Source organism: Myotis davidii, unplaced genomic scaffold (assembly GCF_000327345.1).
Source record: "Myotis davidii unplaced genomic scaffold, ASM32734v1 scaffold726, whole genome shotgun sequence".
Classification (NCBI taxonomy): Eukaryota; Metazoa; Chordata; class Mammalia; order Chiroptera; family Vespertilionidae; genus Myotis; species Myotis davidii.
Window position 1 is genome coordinate 2,786,474 of NW_006297808.1, and position 19,377 is coordinate 2,805,850.

The 19,377-nt window shown below is 54.2% G+C and overlaps 1 protein-coding gene across 6 annotated transcripts; it reads right to left on the reverse strand.

The window, feature by feature from the left end:
- Positions 1 to 10,085: 10,085 nt before the first annotated feature.
- TRIM56 (tripartite motif containing 56) lies at positions 10,086 to 19,026 on the reverse strand. Of its 6 annotated transcripts, none has more exons than XM_006773409.2 (3): positions 18,886 to 19,026; positions 18,681 to 18,754; positions 10,086 to 17,234 (listed from the first exon to the last, which is right to left on the reverse strand). In XM_006773409.2, the coding sequence occupies exons 1-3, from the start codon at positions 19,000 to 19,002 to the stop codon at positions 14,942 to 14,944; spliced, it is 2,484 nt and encodes an 827-aa protein (XP_006773472.2). In that variant the 5' UTR covers positions 19,003 to 19,026; the 3' UTR covers positions 10,086 to 14,941. The 6 variants fall into 6 exon arrangements, 3 of the variants coding, with proteins under 3 accessions (XP_006773472.2, XP_015425768.1, XP_006773471.1); XM_015570282.1 differs by having other exon boundaries at positions 18,866 to 18,979; XR_001515517.1 differs by lacking the exon at positions 10,086 to 17,234 and adding an exon at positions 18,039 to 18,240 and having other exon boundaries at positions 18,866 to 18,979.
- Between the last annotated feature and the right edge of the window lie 351 nt (positions 19,027 to 19,377).

Sequence of the window (19,377 nt, forward strand, 5' to 3'; positions counted from 1 at the left end):
CTGAGGTGGCAGAGATGAGGCAGTTCAGACCTGACAAAGGGCTCCAGGGCTGGCAAGGCAGGCTGACCTGGGGTGCACCTAACACTCCAGGAATCAGATTTGGGCTCTTTTCTAGAGCTGGTGTGTGGGCTCAGGTCTAGGATAGGAGAGGGAGGCATGAGCCACCCCCCTCCACACCTGCCTCTTCTCTCTACCTTGTTCAACCCTACAGGAAGTGCCATGGGCAGGGAAGTTGAAACAGATTGAGCAGTCCTGCCCCACCCTGTGACCACATTGGAGATTGGCCTCAATGTTGGCTTGTCTGTCTGGGCTCCTTGCCTTTCTTAGCACAAGGTGGGTCTTGCACCAACTCTAGGGGACAACTGATTGGGGACTACAAAGTCCAAGGTTGTAGGATGTGTCCCCAACCAAGTGGCACCTCCTCACATGTCTACCCTGGGCTGGCTCTCTGGGCGTACGCTGCCCCACTGCACACACTGCAGGCCCCACCAAAGAGGCCCGAGACGCTGACCAAGGAGCAACAATAGCCCCCACTTCCTGCTTCCACCCTTTGCTGCCTCCAGCCCATCTCTCCACGAGTCGTCGAGGTCCTGGCTGGTAGCCAGCACTGTCTGGACAGGAGGAAACCGGGATATGAGGAATGGCTGAGGCGGGAGTAACACAGAACACTGAGTCCTCAAGAGCAGAAATTCCACCGGAAAGAAAACAATGTGCAGGGGACAGAGTCACCGTCCGGGGAGTAAGGGGGCAAGGAGAGGGACAGGGCTTTCCTGCCCCAAGCAGATAAACAGCCTTGGCCTGGGGAAGCCCCGCCATGATCTGTCTTCCAGGTATGGACGCCGCTGTGTGGCAACACGGGAGTCTGGCTCCCACCGGAACTGGGAGAAATGGTCCCCTGCACCCTTTCTGGCCTTCGAAGGTAGATGAGCTCCTAGGAAGGAAAAACAGGGTCCTCTGTCAAGGGCAGGAGGATTGCAGGGAGGGTAGGGGCAGAACTGAAAGAGCAACCGGCAAAGAAACCTAGCCCTGCTCAGGCTGTGATAGCCACAGCCTCCAATTGGCCAGTTGGCTGCTGGAAACCGAGTAAGAAAATTCTATCAGTGGTCGGCAAACTCATTCGTCAACAGAGCCAAATATCAACAGTATGACGATTGAAATTTCTTTTGAGAGACAAATTTTTTAAACTTAAACTATATAGGTAGGTACATTGTTATTAACTTAATTAGGATACTCCTAAGGCTTAGGAAGAGCCACACTCAAAAGGCCAAAGAGCCGCGTGTGGCTCGCGAGCCGCAGTTTGCCGACCACTGTTCTAGGTTCTAGGGCAGGATTTTCAGAGACTGGAACCTGTAAGAGTTCCATTAGGGATGGAGGTCGGGCCAAGTCAGAGTGGAGGCCTGCCCAGGGCTTCCCGCTGTGCCTGGTACCAGAGGGGGACATTTCTTCCCCTTTCGGGGCCCAGAAGAAATCTACAACCGGAAGGGATGGAAAGAAATGCCCCCTAGGGTTGCAGTACCCCTAGGGTCCCTTTCTGCCTTCCATGCTGCTAAGGCTGGTGGAAGGATGGATGCTGAGCATCTGAAAACTTGTGCCAGGCAGGCTGGATTTGTGGCCGCCCCTGTTAATTTAATCTATTTAGGTGGCTTCTGGCCTGCAAATTAATTTATTTCTAAGGTGTTGTGGTCTGCATGCCTTTTCTTTACAGTTTTAGGTAAAGTCCCTCCCCAAACTGCAGCAGTAACGAGGGCTAAGATGTGCGGAGCAGCTGCTGTCTGCCAGGCCCTGTGTGATAATACGCTCATGTTCACTCCCGGCTCAGACACAGAGAGGGCACTGTCCCCCCTCTATAGGCGAGGAAACCGACACACAGGTGAGTTGGGTCTCTTGCTCAGGGTCACTCAGCTAACGAGAGGAGCTGGCTCCAGCACCCCCAGCTCTTAACCAGCCTCCGCTCCGTTTTCAGTGCCTCAGCTGCCCCCCTGCATGCCTGTCCCCCTAGTCCCCCAACCCAGGAGAAGTCCAGGTCCCTCCCTCAGTGTGTCCCGCTGCTCCCCTTCCCATCCTGACTCCTTCCTTCAGAACTCTTCTCATCAAAATCTTGTCTCCCTGCCCCCAAATCTGCTGCTAAGGATTCCAACTCAGGCCTCGATGACTTATTGTTTTAAACTGTCCCAAGTCACACTCGCTTTAGAATTGTGACCTTCTGTGCCTTGGTCCCGTGGTTCTCAGCCCAAGGGCACACTGGACTCGCCCGGGAGCTTTTGAGAAGTCCGAGACCAGCTCCACCTCTGATGATTTGAACCTTGGATTAGAATTCTGGGAAACTGGTTTTGTTTTTTGGTTTTTTTACTAGTAGCGTCTCCAGGGTTGAGACCACTTGAACAGTGATGTGGGCTTCCAGGCATCTGCTGCCCTGGGGCGGCGATTGGAGGCAGGGGACCTCTTACCCCGTTAGGAGTCTACCTAACTGGCCCAGGCAGGTCAGTCTTCCCTGAGGCCTTCAACCGGGTCTCCGCCTGTGGAGGTGGAAAGGGGAGGAGGACTGGCTGCCCTTTGACTCATTTGCTCAGTGAGCAGTTTTTGTTCATATCTATGGATGGTTTTCTGCTCACCTTGGGCTTCAGGCTTGGCTCTGAGGCGGGAGGGGAAGGCATGGAGGAACTGTCTTCACCTTCAGGACCGGAGGAGCCAGAACAGGCCTCGGATGCCTTGGAAGAGCTGCACATGCAATGCTCAGGAAGGCGCCCTGTGGGAGCTGACCTGTGCCAGGGGCCTGGGAGGGTGAGGGTCACTATGAAGAGCACCATCTGCCAGCATTCCTGGAGAGCTGCTTCATGGTGCTGTCTGCCCGGGGGCACGTCAAGCTGCTGGGCTGGGCTTAATGGCTCCAGCCCTGGAGGGACTCAGGGCCCTGTTCCAGAGAAAAACAGAGGTTTATGACCATAAAGAGTTCCAAGAGGACTGTGCTAGATGCCTCTTGAGTGACACCTGAGATCAGACATCCAGCCAAGGGGTGGGGTGGGGAAGACATGTCAGCCTGGAGGAGCGGTCCTGCAGGGAGACGTCGTGTGGGGAGAAGAGCCCGGAAATGCAGGACATCAAAGAGCCCGCCTGGGGATTTGCTCTGTGTGTGGGAGCCTGGGGGAGCCTCCCTGCTCATCACCCACTCGCCCGCCCGGAACTGCTCTTAGTCAGTCCCTGTGCCGGCTGCTCCTGCCCCTGCAGCTCTGGGGTGGTGATGAGGCCCCCGTTATTCACAGCCTAGATCGACAGCTGGCTCCCTCAGGCCCACTCCCTCTTTCCCAGGGTGCAGACTGGCCTGCCAGCTCATCACACTATGGGGTTGGCCCCAGACACAGACAGCCTCCTCAGTGCCAGGGTCAGCAGGAGCTCAGGGCCCCTGCAGGCAGAGCCCTCGCCCTCTTCTTCTGTCTTTCTCCACACTGGCCAGCTCTCTCAAAGGACTGGGCGGGCTCAGGAAGCAGAGAGGCCGTTGTCTCATTTCCAAGATCTAGCTCCTGCAGAGGGAACAGCCGTGGCTTTGGAGCATAGGAAATTTGGGGACCCCCTTCTCATTCTGAGCTCCTACTGTTGATTAGGGTTGATGGAAACATCCTGCTTTGGTTGTATCAAGTGTTTGGTCCCTGAACTAAACTTCCAGGATGGGCTCCGGGGAACCTGATCCTCAAGTGGTCATTCAGGAACCAGCATGGCAAACTTCATTCTGTTCCTGTTTGCTGCTGGTGGCAGCTCACTCAGGGAAACGGGGGCGGAGGTGGAGGCAGCAGCTGAGCCCGGATGGAAAGCCCCTGACTCGGGAACTCCCTGTTATCAGTTCGGACACAGAGGGGCTCGGAGGTGAGGGGAAGAGGTGGCGTTGTGTCTGGCGCACTTGGCTGGTTTCCAGGCTGAATCAGGCACATGGTCAGCGCAGCAGGTGGAAGGCGCAGGGATGTCCCTCCGGGTTTGGGCAGAGGCTCCCTGCCCTTCCTGTCTGGAAGGGCTTGCCTGCCTAGCAGGCGGACAGCTCTGGTGCTGGGCGGGAGTGTGCGTGTGTGTGTTTTGTGCGGGAGGGATGCTCAGGGCTCCCTGAGTTTCTTGGCAAGCCCAGTGCATGTATGGGAATACCAGCAGGAGCAGTGTGGGTGAACTGGGAAGGAGTTCCTACTGTGCTGGTTGGGGTCTTGATCTGTCACATCTGTCCCTTCTCCATCTATACCATCTGATTTCCATCTTCCCACCATCTCTGGCCCCTGGGATGTGCCACCTCCCCTGCTTTCCTTATGTAAGTCAGCTGTCCACGAGCCTCCCTGGGCGGCTTACAGTCCACCTTCCCCGCAAAGCCTCCCAGCCTCCCTCAGGCCTCCCCAACCTGTCTGTCCTTTGAAGGTGAACACTCCCAGGATCAGACCCACACAGTCAGACACACCCTTTAGCACTGGATTGTATCACACGTGTTCATTTTGTTTTCCTTACGGGTTGTACACTATTTAGGGGTAAGAGCTGCTTGGGTCTACAGTTTCTTCCTGTCCCTCAATACTGCCCTACGTGGGAAGGACTCGGGGTCTGGAAGCTATGTACATTGAAGTTAACGTCGCCTCCTGAGACTTCAATTAGGAAGAAACCCAGTTTAGGGGAGGGTATGAGCCCTCTGTAGACATTCCCTAGGAGACTGACTGTCTGTGAATATCCCAAATCTAATTAAGGAGACCTGGGTGAAGCCTTGGAGGACAGATAAGATTGTGATTGCATTTTAGCAAAATAACTGCATTGCCTATTCCTTCTCATTGTAAGGGGGACCCAGGGAGACCCAGCGTGGTGCTGTGCAAAAGAGCTGGCGCCCTGTCCTGCAAACATCAGGAGCCGGGCCTCGGAACAGGTGAGTTCTGAGGTGGCACAGGCGCCTCAGGCCATCCAGCCATGAGATCATCCACGGCCCTGGCCTTGTTCTGATTCTATGCTCAATACTTGCATTCTGAGGTCCCCAGAAGAGTTGTGCCCTCTGTAAATCACTAAGCTGCATTCCGCTTTGCTGTTGTTGTGTGTCCAGTTCCTGTTAGTCAGCCCTGAGATCGGTGTGTCCGTGATGTGCACACAGTTGAGAACCAGGTGCTGGGCTGTAGCGAGCACCGCAATAAAGGCAGCTGTCTACGTGACCAGCCCCCTTCCCCAGCTGGCTGAGTCTTTCCCCGACATCTTTACACTTCCGTTTGCCTTGGTTACTTAAAGGCAGGGCCCAATAAATACTGACTGTGTGGCAGGCTGATGGATTGGTGCTTGGGGCGGAAGGAAACAGCCCAGCCCAGGTGCTTGGTCTCCAGAAGGCATGAGGAGAAGGCCCATGGTCCCCGGGGTGAGGGGAGAAGAAATGAATGGATGTTGATGAGCCAAGCACTGGCTGAGTGTGTTCACATTCGTTATTGCATTTATTCGTCCTGGAAGCCCCGTGGTGTATTTTACTGCATGGACTTCACAGATAAGGAATGGAGGTTCAGAGAGGTTAAGTGACCTGTGCAGAGGCCACTTGGTGAGTGAGTGGTAGAGCTGGGATTAAATGCAGCTCTCTTCAGCCTGAATCCCTTTCCGGGGCAGGTGGGGGGTGGGGAGAAGACCCCAGAGGGAAGGTTCCTATGCCTTCTGTTAGAAGAGGGGCTTGGGGCGGAGAGGTGGACAGGGCCTGGAGGCCTCTGCTCCTTGCCCACGCCCAGCGTTTGCCCTTCAGGGACAGACTTGGCAGCTGTGTGCCTTGACTGAGGATTAAATGGTAGGAAATGAGCTTCAGGGAAATTCCAGTCTTGATTCTTTGATGAGATGAAGGCTGGCAGGATGCCCTGCCTGGGAACACCCTGACAGCATGTCCCCCACCTCCATTTGCTTGCAGATCACGGAGCTACTCCTCCTTCCCTCATCTAAACACCAGCGCAGATGCCCGGCCCCAGCCACGGGCAGAAACCCTGTGAGTGATGCGTGGCGCTGCTTCTCCAACGTTGGGACACAGTCTTCCTGACAAACCCCAATCCAGCTTCCGCCTGCCCTGGTGACCCACCTGTAGCTGTTGCTCAGACATCTCAGTTCCATCCCCATCTCAGTTCCTTCCTCTCTCACTGCCTCCCCAAGCTCTTGGATGGAGGCAATGTGGCGCTCTGTGTCCTGAGCGTGGATATGTGTGTGGGCCTCCGGGCCCTGCGGCCTTCTCCCTGCCCCTGATGTTCTTGGACCTCCATTCTCTCCTCCAGGGATCAGTAGGAGCAAGTGGCTGGACAGAGATCAATGCCAGGTCTTGCTGGCCTGGGCTACCTCTTTGGTGCTCCTTGGCAAGGCACTGTACCTGAGGCTTTCCAGGGAAGTCACACCCACATTACCTTTGTCGGTGAATACTTTTATCTTCCTACCACCTGCTCCTATGACCTCATTCCACACCCAAAAGATATCTCTGCCCCAAAGCTGTGCTTTTTAGCTGGACAGATTTTCCTAGCAGGAGAACCACAGAGGCTCAGGGGCAGAGAAGGGGACTGGGAGCCTGGCCTGGCTCTCTCTGCTCTGGCCCTGCAGAGCCAGCCTGGGGAGGAGACAGTGCCTCAGAGCTCTGGTGCCTTGGGGTGGGCAGGACCTCCCTATGTTCTAGCTCAGCTCCAGGCAGCAGGAAACCCCTAGGAAAGAGTTCAGCCTTCCCCGGCTTGGGCCTGGCAGCCTCCCAAGCAGTCTGTGGGGTGGGCGGGGAGTGGGCTGCAGGATTAGCACAGCCCACCCCAGCTCTGCAGAGCCCAGGCAGGGAGAGCCAGACCCAGGTTTTCAGTCCCCGTCTCTGTCCCCAGGTCCCCAAGGTTCTCCCATCAGGAGATGTCTTTCCAGCTGAGGAAAAGCTGCGCTTCGGGGCAAAGGTATTTTCTGGAGGTATAATGGGCTCGCGTGGGAGGCTGGTGGGGAGAGTTATAAAGAAAAACAACAATCAGCAAAGATTACATGGGGTGTGACTTTCCTGGAAGGCCTCCTGGGCAGCTCTTCGCCAGGGAGTGGTGAGGCGTTGGCCCTGCAGCCAACAGTTGGTGCTGGCCTCTCTCCAGCTACTTGCCCAGCTCCTGGTGATCTTGTTTGTGTTGCATAATCTCTCTAACCTAACCTTTCTCACCTTTAAACCAGGGATGAGAGTGGTATCTGCCTCTTAGAACTTCTGAGGGAACTACAGTGCACAGCAGGTAGAGGGGCCTGGCTCAGAATAAATGCTCAATAGATACCATTCACTCACTCACTCACTCACTCACTCACTCACCCACTCACCCAGCTACTCACTTATCTATGAAGCTATTCTGAGGGCATCGCAGTGTACCAAACAGGCCAAATGTCCTGTCCCCCCGGGGCTTGCAGTCTCCCCAGGGTGGATATTGGGGGAGGAGACAAACAACAAACAAGAAGCAGGATAAGCCCTAGCCGGTTTGGCTCAGTGGATAGAGCGTTGGCCTGCAGACTGAAGGGTCCCAGGTTCGATTCCGGTCAAGGGCATGTATCTAGGTTGCCGGCACATCCCCAGTAAAGAGTGTGCAGGAGGCAGCTGATTGATGTTTCTCACTCATTGATGTTTTTAACTCTCTATTCCTCTCCCTTCCTCTCTGTAAAAAATCAATAAAATATATTTTAAAAAAGAAGCAGGATAAATAATGAAATGGAATGCTACGTTAGGAGGTCAGAGTGCTGTGGGAAAAAGAAAAAGTACAACAGGGCCCTGGCCGGTTTGGCTCAGTGGCTAGAGCGTTGGCCTGTGGACTGAAGAGTCCCAGGTTCGATTCCGGTCAAGGGCATGTACCTTGGTTGCGGGCACATCCCCAGTAGGAGGTGTGCAGGAGGCAGCTGATCGATGTTTCGCTCTCATCGATGTTTCTGGCTCTCTACCCCTCTCCCTTCCTCTCTGTAAAAAATCAATAAAACATATTTTAAAAAAAAAGTACAACAGGGAGACTATTGCCTTTCCCCCCAGAATTGGGGTAAGTTTACTCTTATTCATGTCTCCCTTCTAAGGAAAAGAATAAACCTCTTTTGCCTCAGGCCGTGCCTGATGACAGCTGCGTCTCCTCCCAATGTATCTGACACCAATGCCGGTGACTAGGTTTTAGCAGATTCACTCATGTGTTCCTTCCACCAGCAGATATTTATGGAACACCTGATTACGGGATGCTCAACGTGACTCAGAAGTTCTTGTCCTAAAGGGTCTTGCAGGTGAGGAAATTGCTGCCTGTGATCAGGCTTGGAGAAGGGCAGGCAGGTGCGGTGGCGAGCAGGGGGCAGTGTGTGCCCGGCACGGTGTGCACCAGCCCATGGTGCCAGCCCCTCCCTGGACTTGGGGCTGTTCCACCGCAGCTTTCTTTGGCTGTTTTCTTCTGGTAAGTTGATGGATTTCCCTAACTTAGTATTGGAGGGAGGGAAAATATGCATTTTTATTTCTGAGGGGGGAGAGATACTTTCTAAGTTGGGCTTTGAGCAAAATCAAGGCCTGGGATCCCCCATCTCACCCCACCCCCTCAGAGCAGGAAGGGATGTTGTGACCATCTATCCAGTTGTGTGCCCAGCCTGTGATGTTCATAGGCCTCGCCACCCTATAGTGTGGCCTCTGCTGCCCTTATTTAAAGGCCGGCCTGATCCTGGAAGAGCAGTGAAGGGAGAGAGGCCCCTTGCTGCAGATGCCACAGCTGTGGGAAAGGAGGTGGCCCTGATGTCTCCAGGGCGGTGACTTCTTGAATGCAGAGGAGGAGAGACCCAGGCCTGCGGGCGGCTTGGCCACATGGCTAGGAAGCCCAGGCCGTGTGTGTCTGACCACAGAAGCAGACACGCCACCTTGGGGTTTGGAGCTGGGAACAGCCCGTTCTCTCCACAGTCACCGCTCACATGGACCACGGTGATCTCGCCTGCACCCGGCCCCCTCAGCTGCTGAGTCATGCTCCCTGGGGTTCGCAGAGGCGCAGCTCCAAAGCAGGCTGAGTCATTCGATGATGAATTGTGGAATTCTTATTCAGGCTGTCACCACGGCAGCAGTGGGCCCTGATCCACACCTCCTGTTCCCCCACCAAGCCTCTCAAAACATTCTCCCCTCACTTGTCATTCCACCTTCATCTTGGGGGGCCCTGACAGTGAGCACAAGACAGCAGTGGGATGCGTAGGGGTGTCCCTGAGCTTCCCTTCTTGGGTCTGGATTCTGGACCTATTATAGCGACAGGGGTCGGGTCTGTTAGCTCAGGAAAGAACCTCAGGTCTCATTTTGTTCAACTCATCGGCGAACAAGGAAACAGGAGACACATGCTCAGGATTTAGAGCTGTTTGGAAGGTCAGCTTTGGAGTCAGAGTCTAAATCTACTTCGCATGAGCAAGTCTCGCCAGGCTTCCATGTCCTTGTCTGTCAAATAATGTTAATGTTCCTGCTTTGTAGGGGTTGAGGCTGCTGGAAGTCCTGGGTGAAACGCACAGGGAGGTGGGTGCTCCATTAGATGGGAGCCTGAGGCTGTGAATTAGAAGTGAGGACCTGAGGTCTTTCTTCTTCCTGCTCAGGACACTCAGAGGGGAGGGGCAGGAGAATGGGGGTGGGGGTGGGGGGCAGAGGCTTTGGAGATAGATCAGAGGAGGGAGGGTAGGTTGTGCCAGCAGGCAGATATTCCTACAGCCTGATACCTCCCAGCCCTGCAGGGGCCACTGTGAGCTTGCAAATGCAGCATGCTAGAAGGTATTCACGATGTTCATTTGGTTTCCCCAAAACAGAAGGCCAGCAGAGATCAGTAGTGGGCACAGCTACCCTGACCCGGGCTCATCACCCAGTCATACCTCACCTGAGCGTTCGCGTGTGCAGTCCGGCTGGGCCAGATCACCTGCTGGCTCCCACCAAGCGTTAGCCTGGAAGGTACACCTTTTTGCCTAGAGGGCCCCTCTGCTACAAGCAGGAGTGGCCCAGGACAAGGGCGGGACCACAGATGGTGACTATGCCTCCCAAGCACTGGGTTGGCATCTTTGGAGCAACAACAGGGGTGGCCATGATGTATTTTCCCTTTGCCATCTGGGCCTGGGTGTTAACAGTCCCCCATACCCATGAACCACCTGAGAAAAGGTTCAAAATTTTAAGAAGAATTTATTCAGCAACAAGATAAAGATATAAACACAACTGAAGGAATGAGAGTTTACAGCACATTTTTCAGCCCATTTCAACTAAAAGAAATTTACTGGGCTGACACCATAGATAATGAAGCCCCAGTTACAATTTCAACCCTCTCTCTTGGCTGATACGCCAACCAGTTCAAATGTTCTCCTGAGACAAGTCAGGCTGCCTTCTAAAACCTCCCCAAGGCTACTTCCTGATCGCCTCTTTATACACAGGCCCTTCTCTATTTGGTCCCAAAGATTCCTCACCTGGGGCTTCAGGTGAGGCCCACCCCGACCCTGCTGCACCTTATTCACTCCTGCAACCAAAGGCATCTGTGGTCCCTCAAAGATCCTTTTTTGCTTTTGTCCTGATCCATTTAACTAAACTATACTCACCAACCAGTTGGGTAGGATGGTTCTGCTACCTCTGGTCAAGTTACTAATCTTCCTCAACCTGCATCGGAACTTGGTCTTCCTCTTGCAAGGAACATTTTCGCGTGCTCTCTCTGGTAGCTCTCTACTCCAGCTAGTCCAAGACTGCATTCTCCCCAAAACAGAACTCTGGACCCTTGTCCAGTCTCCCATTTAATTCATGGGATAAATCTAGCTCCCAGCTGACCTGCCAAGGAGAGATGGTCAAGTCCTTGATCTTGACACCCACCTACCCAGCTCAGGTCACCGATCTCACCAATTTTCTTGGAAGATCTGCCTTCTCTCTTGGACTTCTGCCCCTGTGGAATTTTATCTCTGTAGATTTATTATATAGCATGGCTTTATAGACACAGTAATAATAAGACTACAATGAAAGGAGAGCTATTCCCTCCCAAATTATATTTTCTCTAGATTATCAAGAGATTAGGCCACTCTCGCCATTTTGAACCTCTAGGAATCTATAGTTATCAGTCCTTCATTAGTACGGTCTGGTTATCTGCTCGCTTTTAGGAATAGCATCGCATTTTAGCAAGCTGGCCATTGGTCCCTTCTGCTCCTATAGTCACGGTTGTGTTATAGTACATGGCATTTTCAAATAACTCCTGGAATGCAAAATAAGTCTTCTACAAAGGAAAAGGTAACCGCTCTATGCAGATGTTGAGCTTTTATCTGCAATATGTGCACATAACATCCCATTCAAGCTTACACTGATGTAAGAGTATTTTGTTAGTACAAGTGAGCTGAGCTTTTTCCTAACCAATACCTCGGATTTGAGCTTATGGCATACAAAATACAAATAATTCTACTTCTCACCCAGTCCTCACAACCCTGTGAGGTGGGCATGGTGGGTAGTATTAGCCCCACTTAACTGATGTAGAAACTGAGGTGCAGAGAGGTTAGGGAGCTAGACCAAGATATAGTTATTAAGTGGAAGAGCCGGTACTCAACCCAGGTCTCTGCTTCTTCATTCACTTTTTTAGGTGCAAAGTACTAGTATATGAAAGAGGTTTCTGCTCCCTTTCTCCCGACCTGAATGAATGGCATTCTCCTATCACCAGTACATGCACCAGCTGGAGAGTTCCAAACAGGAGAAGGAATGATGGGCCAAGCTAACTGTCGTGGTCCAGTGGGGATGGGGGCATATCCTTCACACTGTTCCTGATTGCTTACGATCTGTAGTTTAACCAAGAACTCGTTCCCTCGCTGCTGAGTGGTGCTTTCTGTGGGTTTTGTTAAGATTCCCAGGTCACAGTTAAGATGCTGGGGATTTTACCTCTAAGTTGGCTCAATGCGATACTCCCCGTCTATTTCATATTTTGCCAGTGTTTTGTGCCTTCCCACCCCTACCCTTTAATGAGGAAAATTTAGAATTTCTGTCAATCTCCCACCACCTGGCTTTCCAAGATGCTTACAGCTTCCGGGAAAGTCACGTGGCTCCTGTATGTCTGGAGCGTCAGGGTTTCTTGTAGGCAGGTGGCACTTCCTTTCTAAAGGTCTCTATTCCTGGTTTGCCTCCTGGGTGAGCCGCTTGGCTGGAGCCATTTCACCAGCCAGGCCCTCGGCATATGGCTCCTACACAGCTCTGTAGAGCTGCTGCTCCAACCTGAAGATGTATGATCCCCAGGTCCCCCCCACACACATAAGCAGGACACCCCGATCTCAACTCTTTTGTGACTAGGAGCTGGGCCACCCCACTGTCCCCTCCCCAAGCATAGGGTGGACTGTGTCCAGTGTCCCCCTGCTGGAGATTTCCCATAAGCCAAGGTTTTGGACAACTTGGTTGGATAGGGCTATGTCATTTAAGGTGGCAAATCTCTGGTAGCTTACCACTGTCCCATCCCCTTTCACAGGTATTCATTCATTTCACACATGTGTGACCGAGCACCAACTATGAGCCATCATTTTGTTAACTCTGCAGACAGAGCTGCAAAGACAGACCCCCCCCCCACCAATGCAACTCATCCGACACTAGTTGGTTCCTTGGAACCACCACTTGGTTTCCAGTTGGTCTGAATTAGTTGGCAAACTCAGCAAGACCTTCCCCTGCCTTCTGAGCACTCCACAATGATCTCCCTTAAGGGATCACTGGCCTTGGTAACCCTTCCCATAGAGGGTTCCTTGGTCAGTCACCAAATAGACCCCTGCTCTGATGGCCTTTCTCCCTGCCACCTGGTACTCTCCCCGACTCCTGCCCCTCTTCTAACAGAACAGTCTCATTTGTGCTAAGAGACATATCCATTCGCAAATCCAGTAGCTATTCTTGAATATCATTAATAGAGGTGTATTTTTAAAGTAAATATTCAAGCATATGTTACTTAATGGACAAAAATAACTAAGTAGTAATGTGCATATATGAGTAACAACAGCACAAAATAACTCAGAAAGAACCCAATCTCCCAAATCACTGACTATTTACATATTTTGAACCTATTTCCACTTGTAATGATTCAGACATGCTTTCACCTTGTTGCGATCATCATGTGATCATAATCCAAATTCTTTTTTGCCTTGTGATTACATCACACAACATATTCTTGTAAATAGTTTTCATAGTTATCATATATGAAGGCAGTAGCTCATTGTCCTAACAGACCACAATCTACTTAGCTGTCCCCCACAGCTGAGCAGTTTCCAGTCAAGACTGTAATTTATAGGGTGGCCACAAATACCTCTGTGCAAATACTTCTTTTCTTTTGAATTATTTTCCCAGAACGTATTCCCCAAAGTGAGATAACTGAGCTTTACAGTCATTTTTTTTTGTACTCTTGTCAAGTATTGCTAAAATTCTCTCCAGGAAGCACCATTTTATAGTGCCAGGAGTCTGTTTCTCCACGACATATCTTAAAAATGTATTTCTGACGCATGAAAGCGGCTGACTTTTAAAAATCGCTTTGCTTAGTAGTCTTGGCCTGTGCACGTTTCCTCCTGGGCACACAGCCTATTTGGTCCTCTGACCAAGTAAGATATGTTGGTCACTGCATATATGCAGGCTCAGCTCTTACTCAGATCAATTCTACACATGCAGTTTTCACATCTTACTGGTTTTTTAAAAATCTTCGTTCTTTGCTGTACACATTTCAATTTTTCTATAACTGAATTTGTTCACCTGGCCTTGAAGATTTCCCCCATCACGTCAATAAACAAGCAATACGTCCCCTCCTCCATGCTCTGCGCTTTCGATTTGGACTTGTCCTAATTCCCTGGTTCCCTTGAACACTCCATTGTCCATGATCCTAACATTACGATTCCCTTAGGTCATCTCTCGACAGCCCCTGGCTAAACACGTCCACCTCAGTTCCACCATTGCCGTGACCTACGCAAAGGACCAGTGGTGTGGTTCACCTCCAAGGTCCTCCCCTCCGGTTTTCACTCCTCCACCGTCCTAGCCCCACTACCAACTTCTTAGGGTTTCCAGCCACTGTCTCCCCAGTCCCACAGCAGGCCTCTAGGGTGGGTTGTTGGCCCCAGCAGCAGTGGCCTACCGAAGGACACATTCCCTCACCCCTTAGTTCAGCCAATGAAAGCCAACGTTTCTCCAACGGAATTTTGCTGGAAAACTAAGAGGAAACTAAAAATAGACTCCAGGAAATGTAAAGATATAAACACAGAAGAGATCCTACATAAGTCTTGGCTCAGAGGTGGCAGGGGCACCTGGGGTCCCTTCTCTCATACTCAGAACCCTGGGTATCGGACTCTGACCCTGCCAGGTTGTCTTCCATTCTCTTTGTGGACTGTGAGGTAAACCCCTCTTAGTCTGGGCTGGCCCTGCACTTGGTAGCCCATGAAGCCCACCCCATACTGCACGGGGGACGCCACTATCAGAGAAGCCTGCACTCCTGCCCACGGCTGTGGGAGATGCCATTAACTGCCGTTTCGAAATCCCAGGCCTCTTCTGACCTGGCGTGTCCCTGTCCCAATCCGGGGAGAGCCAGTTCTCAGCCTTTTCAGAGGCATGTGCCTGACACACCCTGAGACCCTGTGGGCTCCAAGGACTTCTGCCCATCTCCCCAAGACTCCTGCTGGGCTCCTCCGCCAGGAATTGTTTCGAAGAATGCAAATTAGGACAAGTTTACCAATCTCAGAGACTTAAACTATAACCAGAGTAGCAGAGGGGGTGGCGGTGATGGTGGGGGCAGTCACCCACAAAAAGCAAGAGGTGGTTAACTCCCAGCACCCTGCCAGTCCCTCCTCCTCTGCTTCTGAGAACTTTGGTCATGCCCCAAGCCTTGGTCCCTAACTCTGCACACCCAAAAAGGGGTTGGCAGTGTGGCACGTGACATGGAAAGGTTGCCAACACCTGCCCTCTGGGAAAATGCCTCGTCCACCACTTCCCATGATAACCCTGCCCCACTCCCACCCCAACCCCACCCAGTTCCACCCCAGTCCCAGTCCTTTAACTGTCAGGAGAGCGGACCCGGAAGATGTGGATGGTCCCATTACTGAGGGACACGACCAAGTACCGGCCGTCCACCATGGTGGTCACCCGGGGCTTTTCCAGGCCATGATAGGCTGTCAGGAAGTCGCCTAGCAATGACCCCTTTGGGTCCAGGATCACCACCTTGTTGACCTCTCGGAGGGTCAAAAAAATATAGCCCTTCTTATCCACAGACACGGAGCCTGGCTGGCAGCCATGCAAGCCTGGTCCCCCGTACTCCCCAATCACCTGACCCAGCCCATCACAGACTACCACACTATTCTGCTGCCAATCTGACCCCACAAAATTGCCCTGGGGACTGGTGGTCAGAAACACCAGTGCCCGAAGGCCTCGGTTGGCCTTGCCGCCAGGGATGAAGCGGGTGGCCAGACTGCCTTCCATGTTGTACACCTCCACGTGGCCCGACACACTGACAGCCACCCGGTCCCCACTCGGCATGGCAGCCACCGCATGGCTGGCCTGGGACAGGCTCAGTGCCCGGCGCCACTGCACCTCACCGTCGGGGCTTATGAGGTACAGCCGAGCCCCAGCTGAGAAGGCCACCGCACCCTGCAGGGCGGCCACGCTGCACGGGGAGCAGCCCTCGGGGACAGGTATAGCGCCTTTGTAGTCGCCATTAAGGGAGAAGCGCTTCAGAGCCCGGTTCTGCTCATCAGCCACCAGGATCTCCCGGGGGCCAAAGGGACAGAGCCCGGTGATCCGGGGAGACCGCTTGTCTCCCGGCATCCGAGTGGGAAAGCTGCAAGAAAAGATGGGCCTGGGGAGGAGGCCAGAGCCCTCCAGGTTGGGCCCGGGTGCAGGGCTGGGCTCCCGGGAAATGGACTTGAGCCTGCCTTTGAATTTCCTCTTCTTGTTGGATCTGCCGCCCCCTGCAGTCTGGACTTCTCCATCCTCTTGAGGCATCTGGGATCTGCCTTCTCTCGGGGCCTGGGCTCTGTCTGTCTTTGGGGTCTGGGCTCCATTTTCCTGGGGCAGCTGGGCTCGGTCCTCTTTTGGAGTCTGGGCTCCATCCCTACTCTGGGGCTGGGCGGCACCTTGTCTCTCCATCTTGGCTCCATCCTCTCTGGGGCTCTGGGCTTCCTCACCTCCCTGGCTCCCAGCTCCATCTTTCCCACTGTCCTTCTGGGACTGCTGATTCTCAAAGGAGAGCCACAGCAGGTGGCTGTTCTTGTCCAGGAGCCCAGGATGGAGCTCCAGCTGGGGCAGCAGACAGGGGGCTGGTCCAGGCATCCAGGGACAACCCTGCAGCTGCCGGAGCCTCTGGGCAATTGCCCCCTCCAGCGAGAGGATCTCGGCTTCGCGACCGAGGCTGAGCACCCGGCGGGCAAAGGCAGCCGCGGCCCGGGCCACCTGCTCCCGGCTCTCCAGCTCTCCCAGCCTTTCCCGAGCAGCCTCCTCAGCAGCCTCCACGTGGGCCCGGAGCTGCCCCAGCACTTCCTTCTTCTGGGCCAGGAGGGCCCGGAGGAGCCCCTCGGCAGCCTCCTCCACCTGTGTCCCCACCCTGGCCGCTTGCTCCCGCAGGCGGGCTAAGGCTTCCTTTTCCACCACCCGGGCAGCCTCTAGCTCGGCCAGGTTCTTGTCCACACCTGCTAGTAACTCCTCAAGGCCTGGTCTCCGGGCACGCACAGCTTCAGCCAGGGGCAGGCAGGGGTGATCCAGGTGGGGATCCAGGCGACACTCACGGCACAGCAGCTGGGAACAGGGCTGGCACAGGAAGCGCAGGGCCTCTCCTGGGTGCTGGGGGCACTGGGCTGCCTGGCGCTCCCGGGCCTCCTCGTCATACCACCCTGCCCTGTAGCCCACCAGGTCCACCACTCGGTGGGTGTGAGTCTGTCGGGTGCAGCGGTGCCCATCGGCACAGGCCTGGCACAGGTCATCAGCACAGTCTAGGCACCGGGCTGTGGCTGGCCCCCCGGCACTAGCCCCCCCCATCAGTGGGCACAGCGCACAGGCTGGCTTTCCTGCATGCAGGTCTCCACCAGCCCGAGCCTTCACCAAATCCAGGAGCCCATTGACAAAGAAGTTGGTCTTGAAGGCGGCCACGCCAGCTGGTGGCACTGGCACGGTCTCGCGGCACTCAGGGCATCGGAGGTGGCCGTCCTCGGCTAGCTGGGCGAGGCAGTCCTGGCAATAGGTATGCAAGCAGGGCAAGGTTTTGGGTGCCCGCAGCTGCTCCAGGCAGATTTTACAGGCCAGGAAGTCGCTGCTCAGGGCCTCCAGAAGGGAGGGTGAGGATCCCTGGGACATCATGCTGCAAGCCAAGAGTCAGGATTAGCAGAACACACCACCAGCCTGCCCTCCTGCCTCTCCCCCTGTGCTCAAGCCCCACCAGGACTGGAGAATCACCTGAATGGCCAGGAATTTTCTTCTGGTCTTCTGAGTTCTCTGGCCATTTGCTCTTGAGCCAGGGAGCTGCCCTTCTCCTTGCATACATTCAGCAAATATGAAAAAAGTCAGTGCTGCTTGCACGTGTTAAGAGATATAAGAAATGACAAGACCGAGAAGAGAAACCCCTGGCCTCAGAGAGCTAACAGAGTAACGACAAGCCTGGTGGCAAGTGAGACCCAAGCCCCCTGTGTGAATAGGTCCTGGGTATCCTGCTGGGGCCGAGGTGCTGGGTTGGGGGGGGGACACAGCGGAAGGCCCAAGTGGGCGGAGCTGTCTTGACTCCTGGCGTTTGGGGCAATATAAAGGGCCCCAATTTCCACCGGGCAGACATCTGTCTTCTAGACCCTGGGGGTGGCTTCATGGGTAGTGGGGGCCCCGCTTCATGCCCTGATTTCCTGAAATGGGTTCTAGAGCAGGCAGCAGGGAGGCTGAGGGGAAGGGGCTGCCCTGCCCGCTCCTTCCAGCCGCTGGGCCTGGGGGGTCACAGTAACCTTTGCCTCAACTCCTAGACCAGTGATGGCGAACCTTTTGAGCTCCGCGTGTCAGCATTTTGAAAAACCCAACTTAACTCTGGTGCCGTGTCACATATAGAACTTTTTTGATATTTGCAACCATAGTAAAACAAAGACTTATATTTTTGATATTTATTTTATATATTTAAATGCCATTTAACAAAGAAAAAATCAACCAAAAAAGTGAGTTCGCGTGTCACCTCTGACACGTGTGTCATAGGTTCGCCATCGTTGTCCTAGAGTCCTCTTCTTTCAGTCTTTCCTGCTGCAAGAGGCCCTCTGCTCTCCTAGAAACTTCTGAAGGGTCTGAGATGCGTGAGGCTCATCTGGGGATCCCCCCAGCTCCCAGCACAGTGGCTGTGAAATACTGAAGGGACTTAGGAAATTTCCCCCAAACTTCCGGAAAGTGGGGGCTGGGGACAGAGCTCAGAGAGTGGGAAGGGGTCTTTCCCAGGGAATCCTCAGACCTCTGGTCCCGTGGGGTGAAGTGGGGGTGCTCCCGCCCAGCTTCCCCTCTCCTCCTGACTTCCGGGTCCCTCTCCCCGCCTCCCCCCTCCCTCTTCCTCCCGTGCGCTCTCTCCCTTCCCCCAACCCCCTACAGTTTAGCTCTTCCTTCAGCTCCCCTCCCCCTGCCTCTCCTTACCCGTGCGCTCTCTCCCTTCCCCCAACCCCCTACAGTTTAGCTCTTCCTTCAGCTCCCCTCCCCCTGCCTCTCCTTACCCGTGCGCTCTCTCCCTTCCCCCAACCCCCTACAGTTTAGCTCTTCCTTCAGCTCCCCTCCCCCTGCCTCTCCTTACCTGGCCTCAGCTGACCTTGGGCTCCAGCACCAGGAGTGGGGGGCCGAGGCCTGGACACGGCTGCGGCAAGGTGCCTGCAAGAGAAACAAAACTGAAACTAACTGTACTTGGCAACTTCCGTCCCAGCTCCGGGACACCGACTAGCACAGCCTCCGGCCCCGCCTTCTTCCCCACCCCGCCAGGACCTCTTCCTGGGGGGCCCCACCCCCATCAGAGCTCGGGCCCCTCCAGCAGGCTCCGGGGTCTGCGGGTCAGGTGTAGCCTCAGGACTTGCTCCGAGCTGAGCACGTTTGCACCTCTGAGGGGAAAAATGAGAGCTCATCTGTGATTCAGACCCCAGTTCTCAGGCCGGCTTCCAGCCCCGCAGCTTATCTGCAAATCCAGTCCTGGGTGAGGCCCTGGTGGCTTAACCTTCGGCTGAGCTATGGGAGAGCCTGGGGGAACCAGATAAGGGGCCTCCATCCGAGGGGTTCAGCAAAAGCTTCCTGGAGGAGGCGTCACTTGAGATGAGTTTAGAGAGTGACCAGGGGTTCGGGGGTCGCTGGAGAAGAATACAGGGAAGAGTGTTCTGGGAAGAAGGAACAGCAAGTACGCGGACACAGAGGAATGAAATGGCACGACTCTCCTGGGCAGCTCTCAGTAACCTAGGCTGGTTTGTGGGGAGGGGACCTGTGAGTGGTGGCAGGTGAGGTTGTAG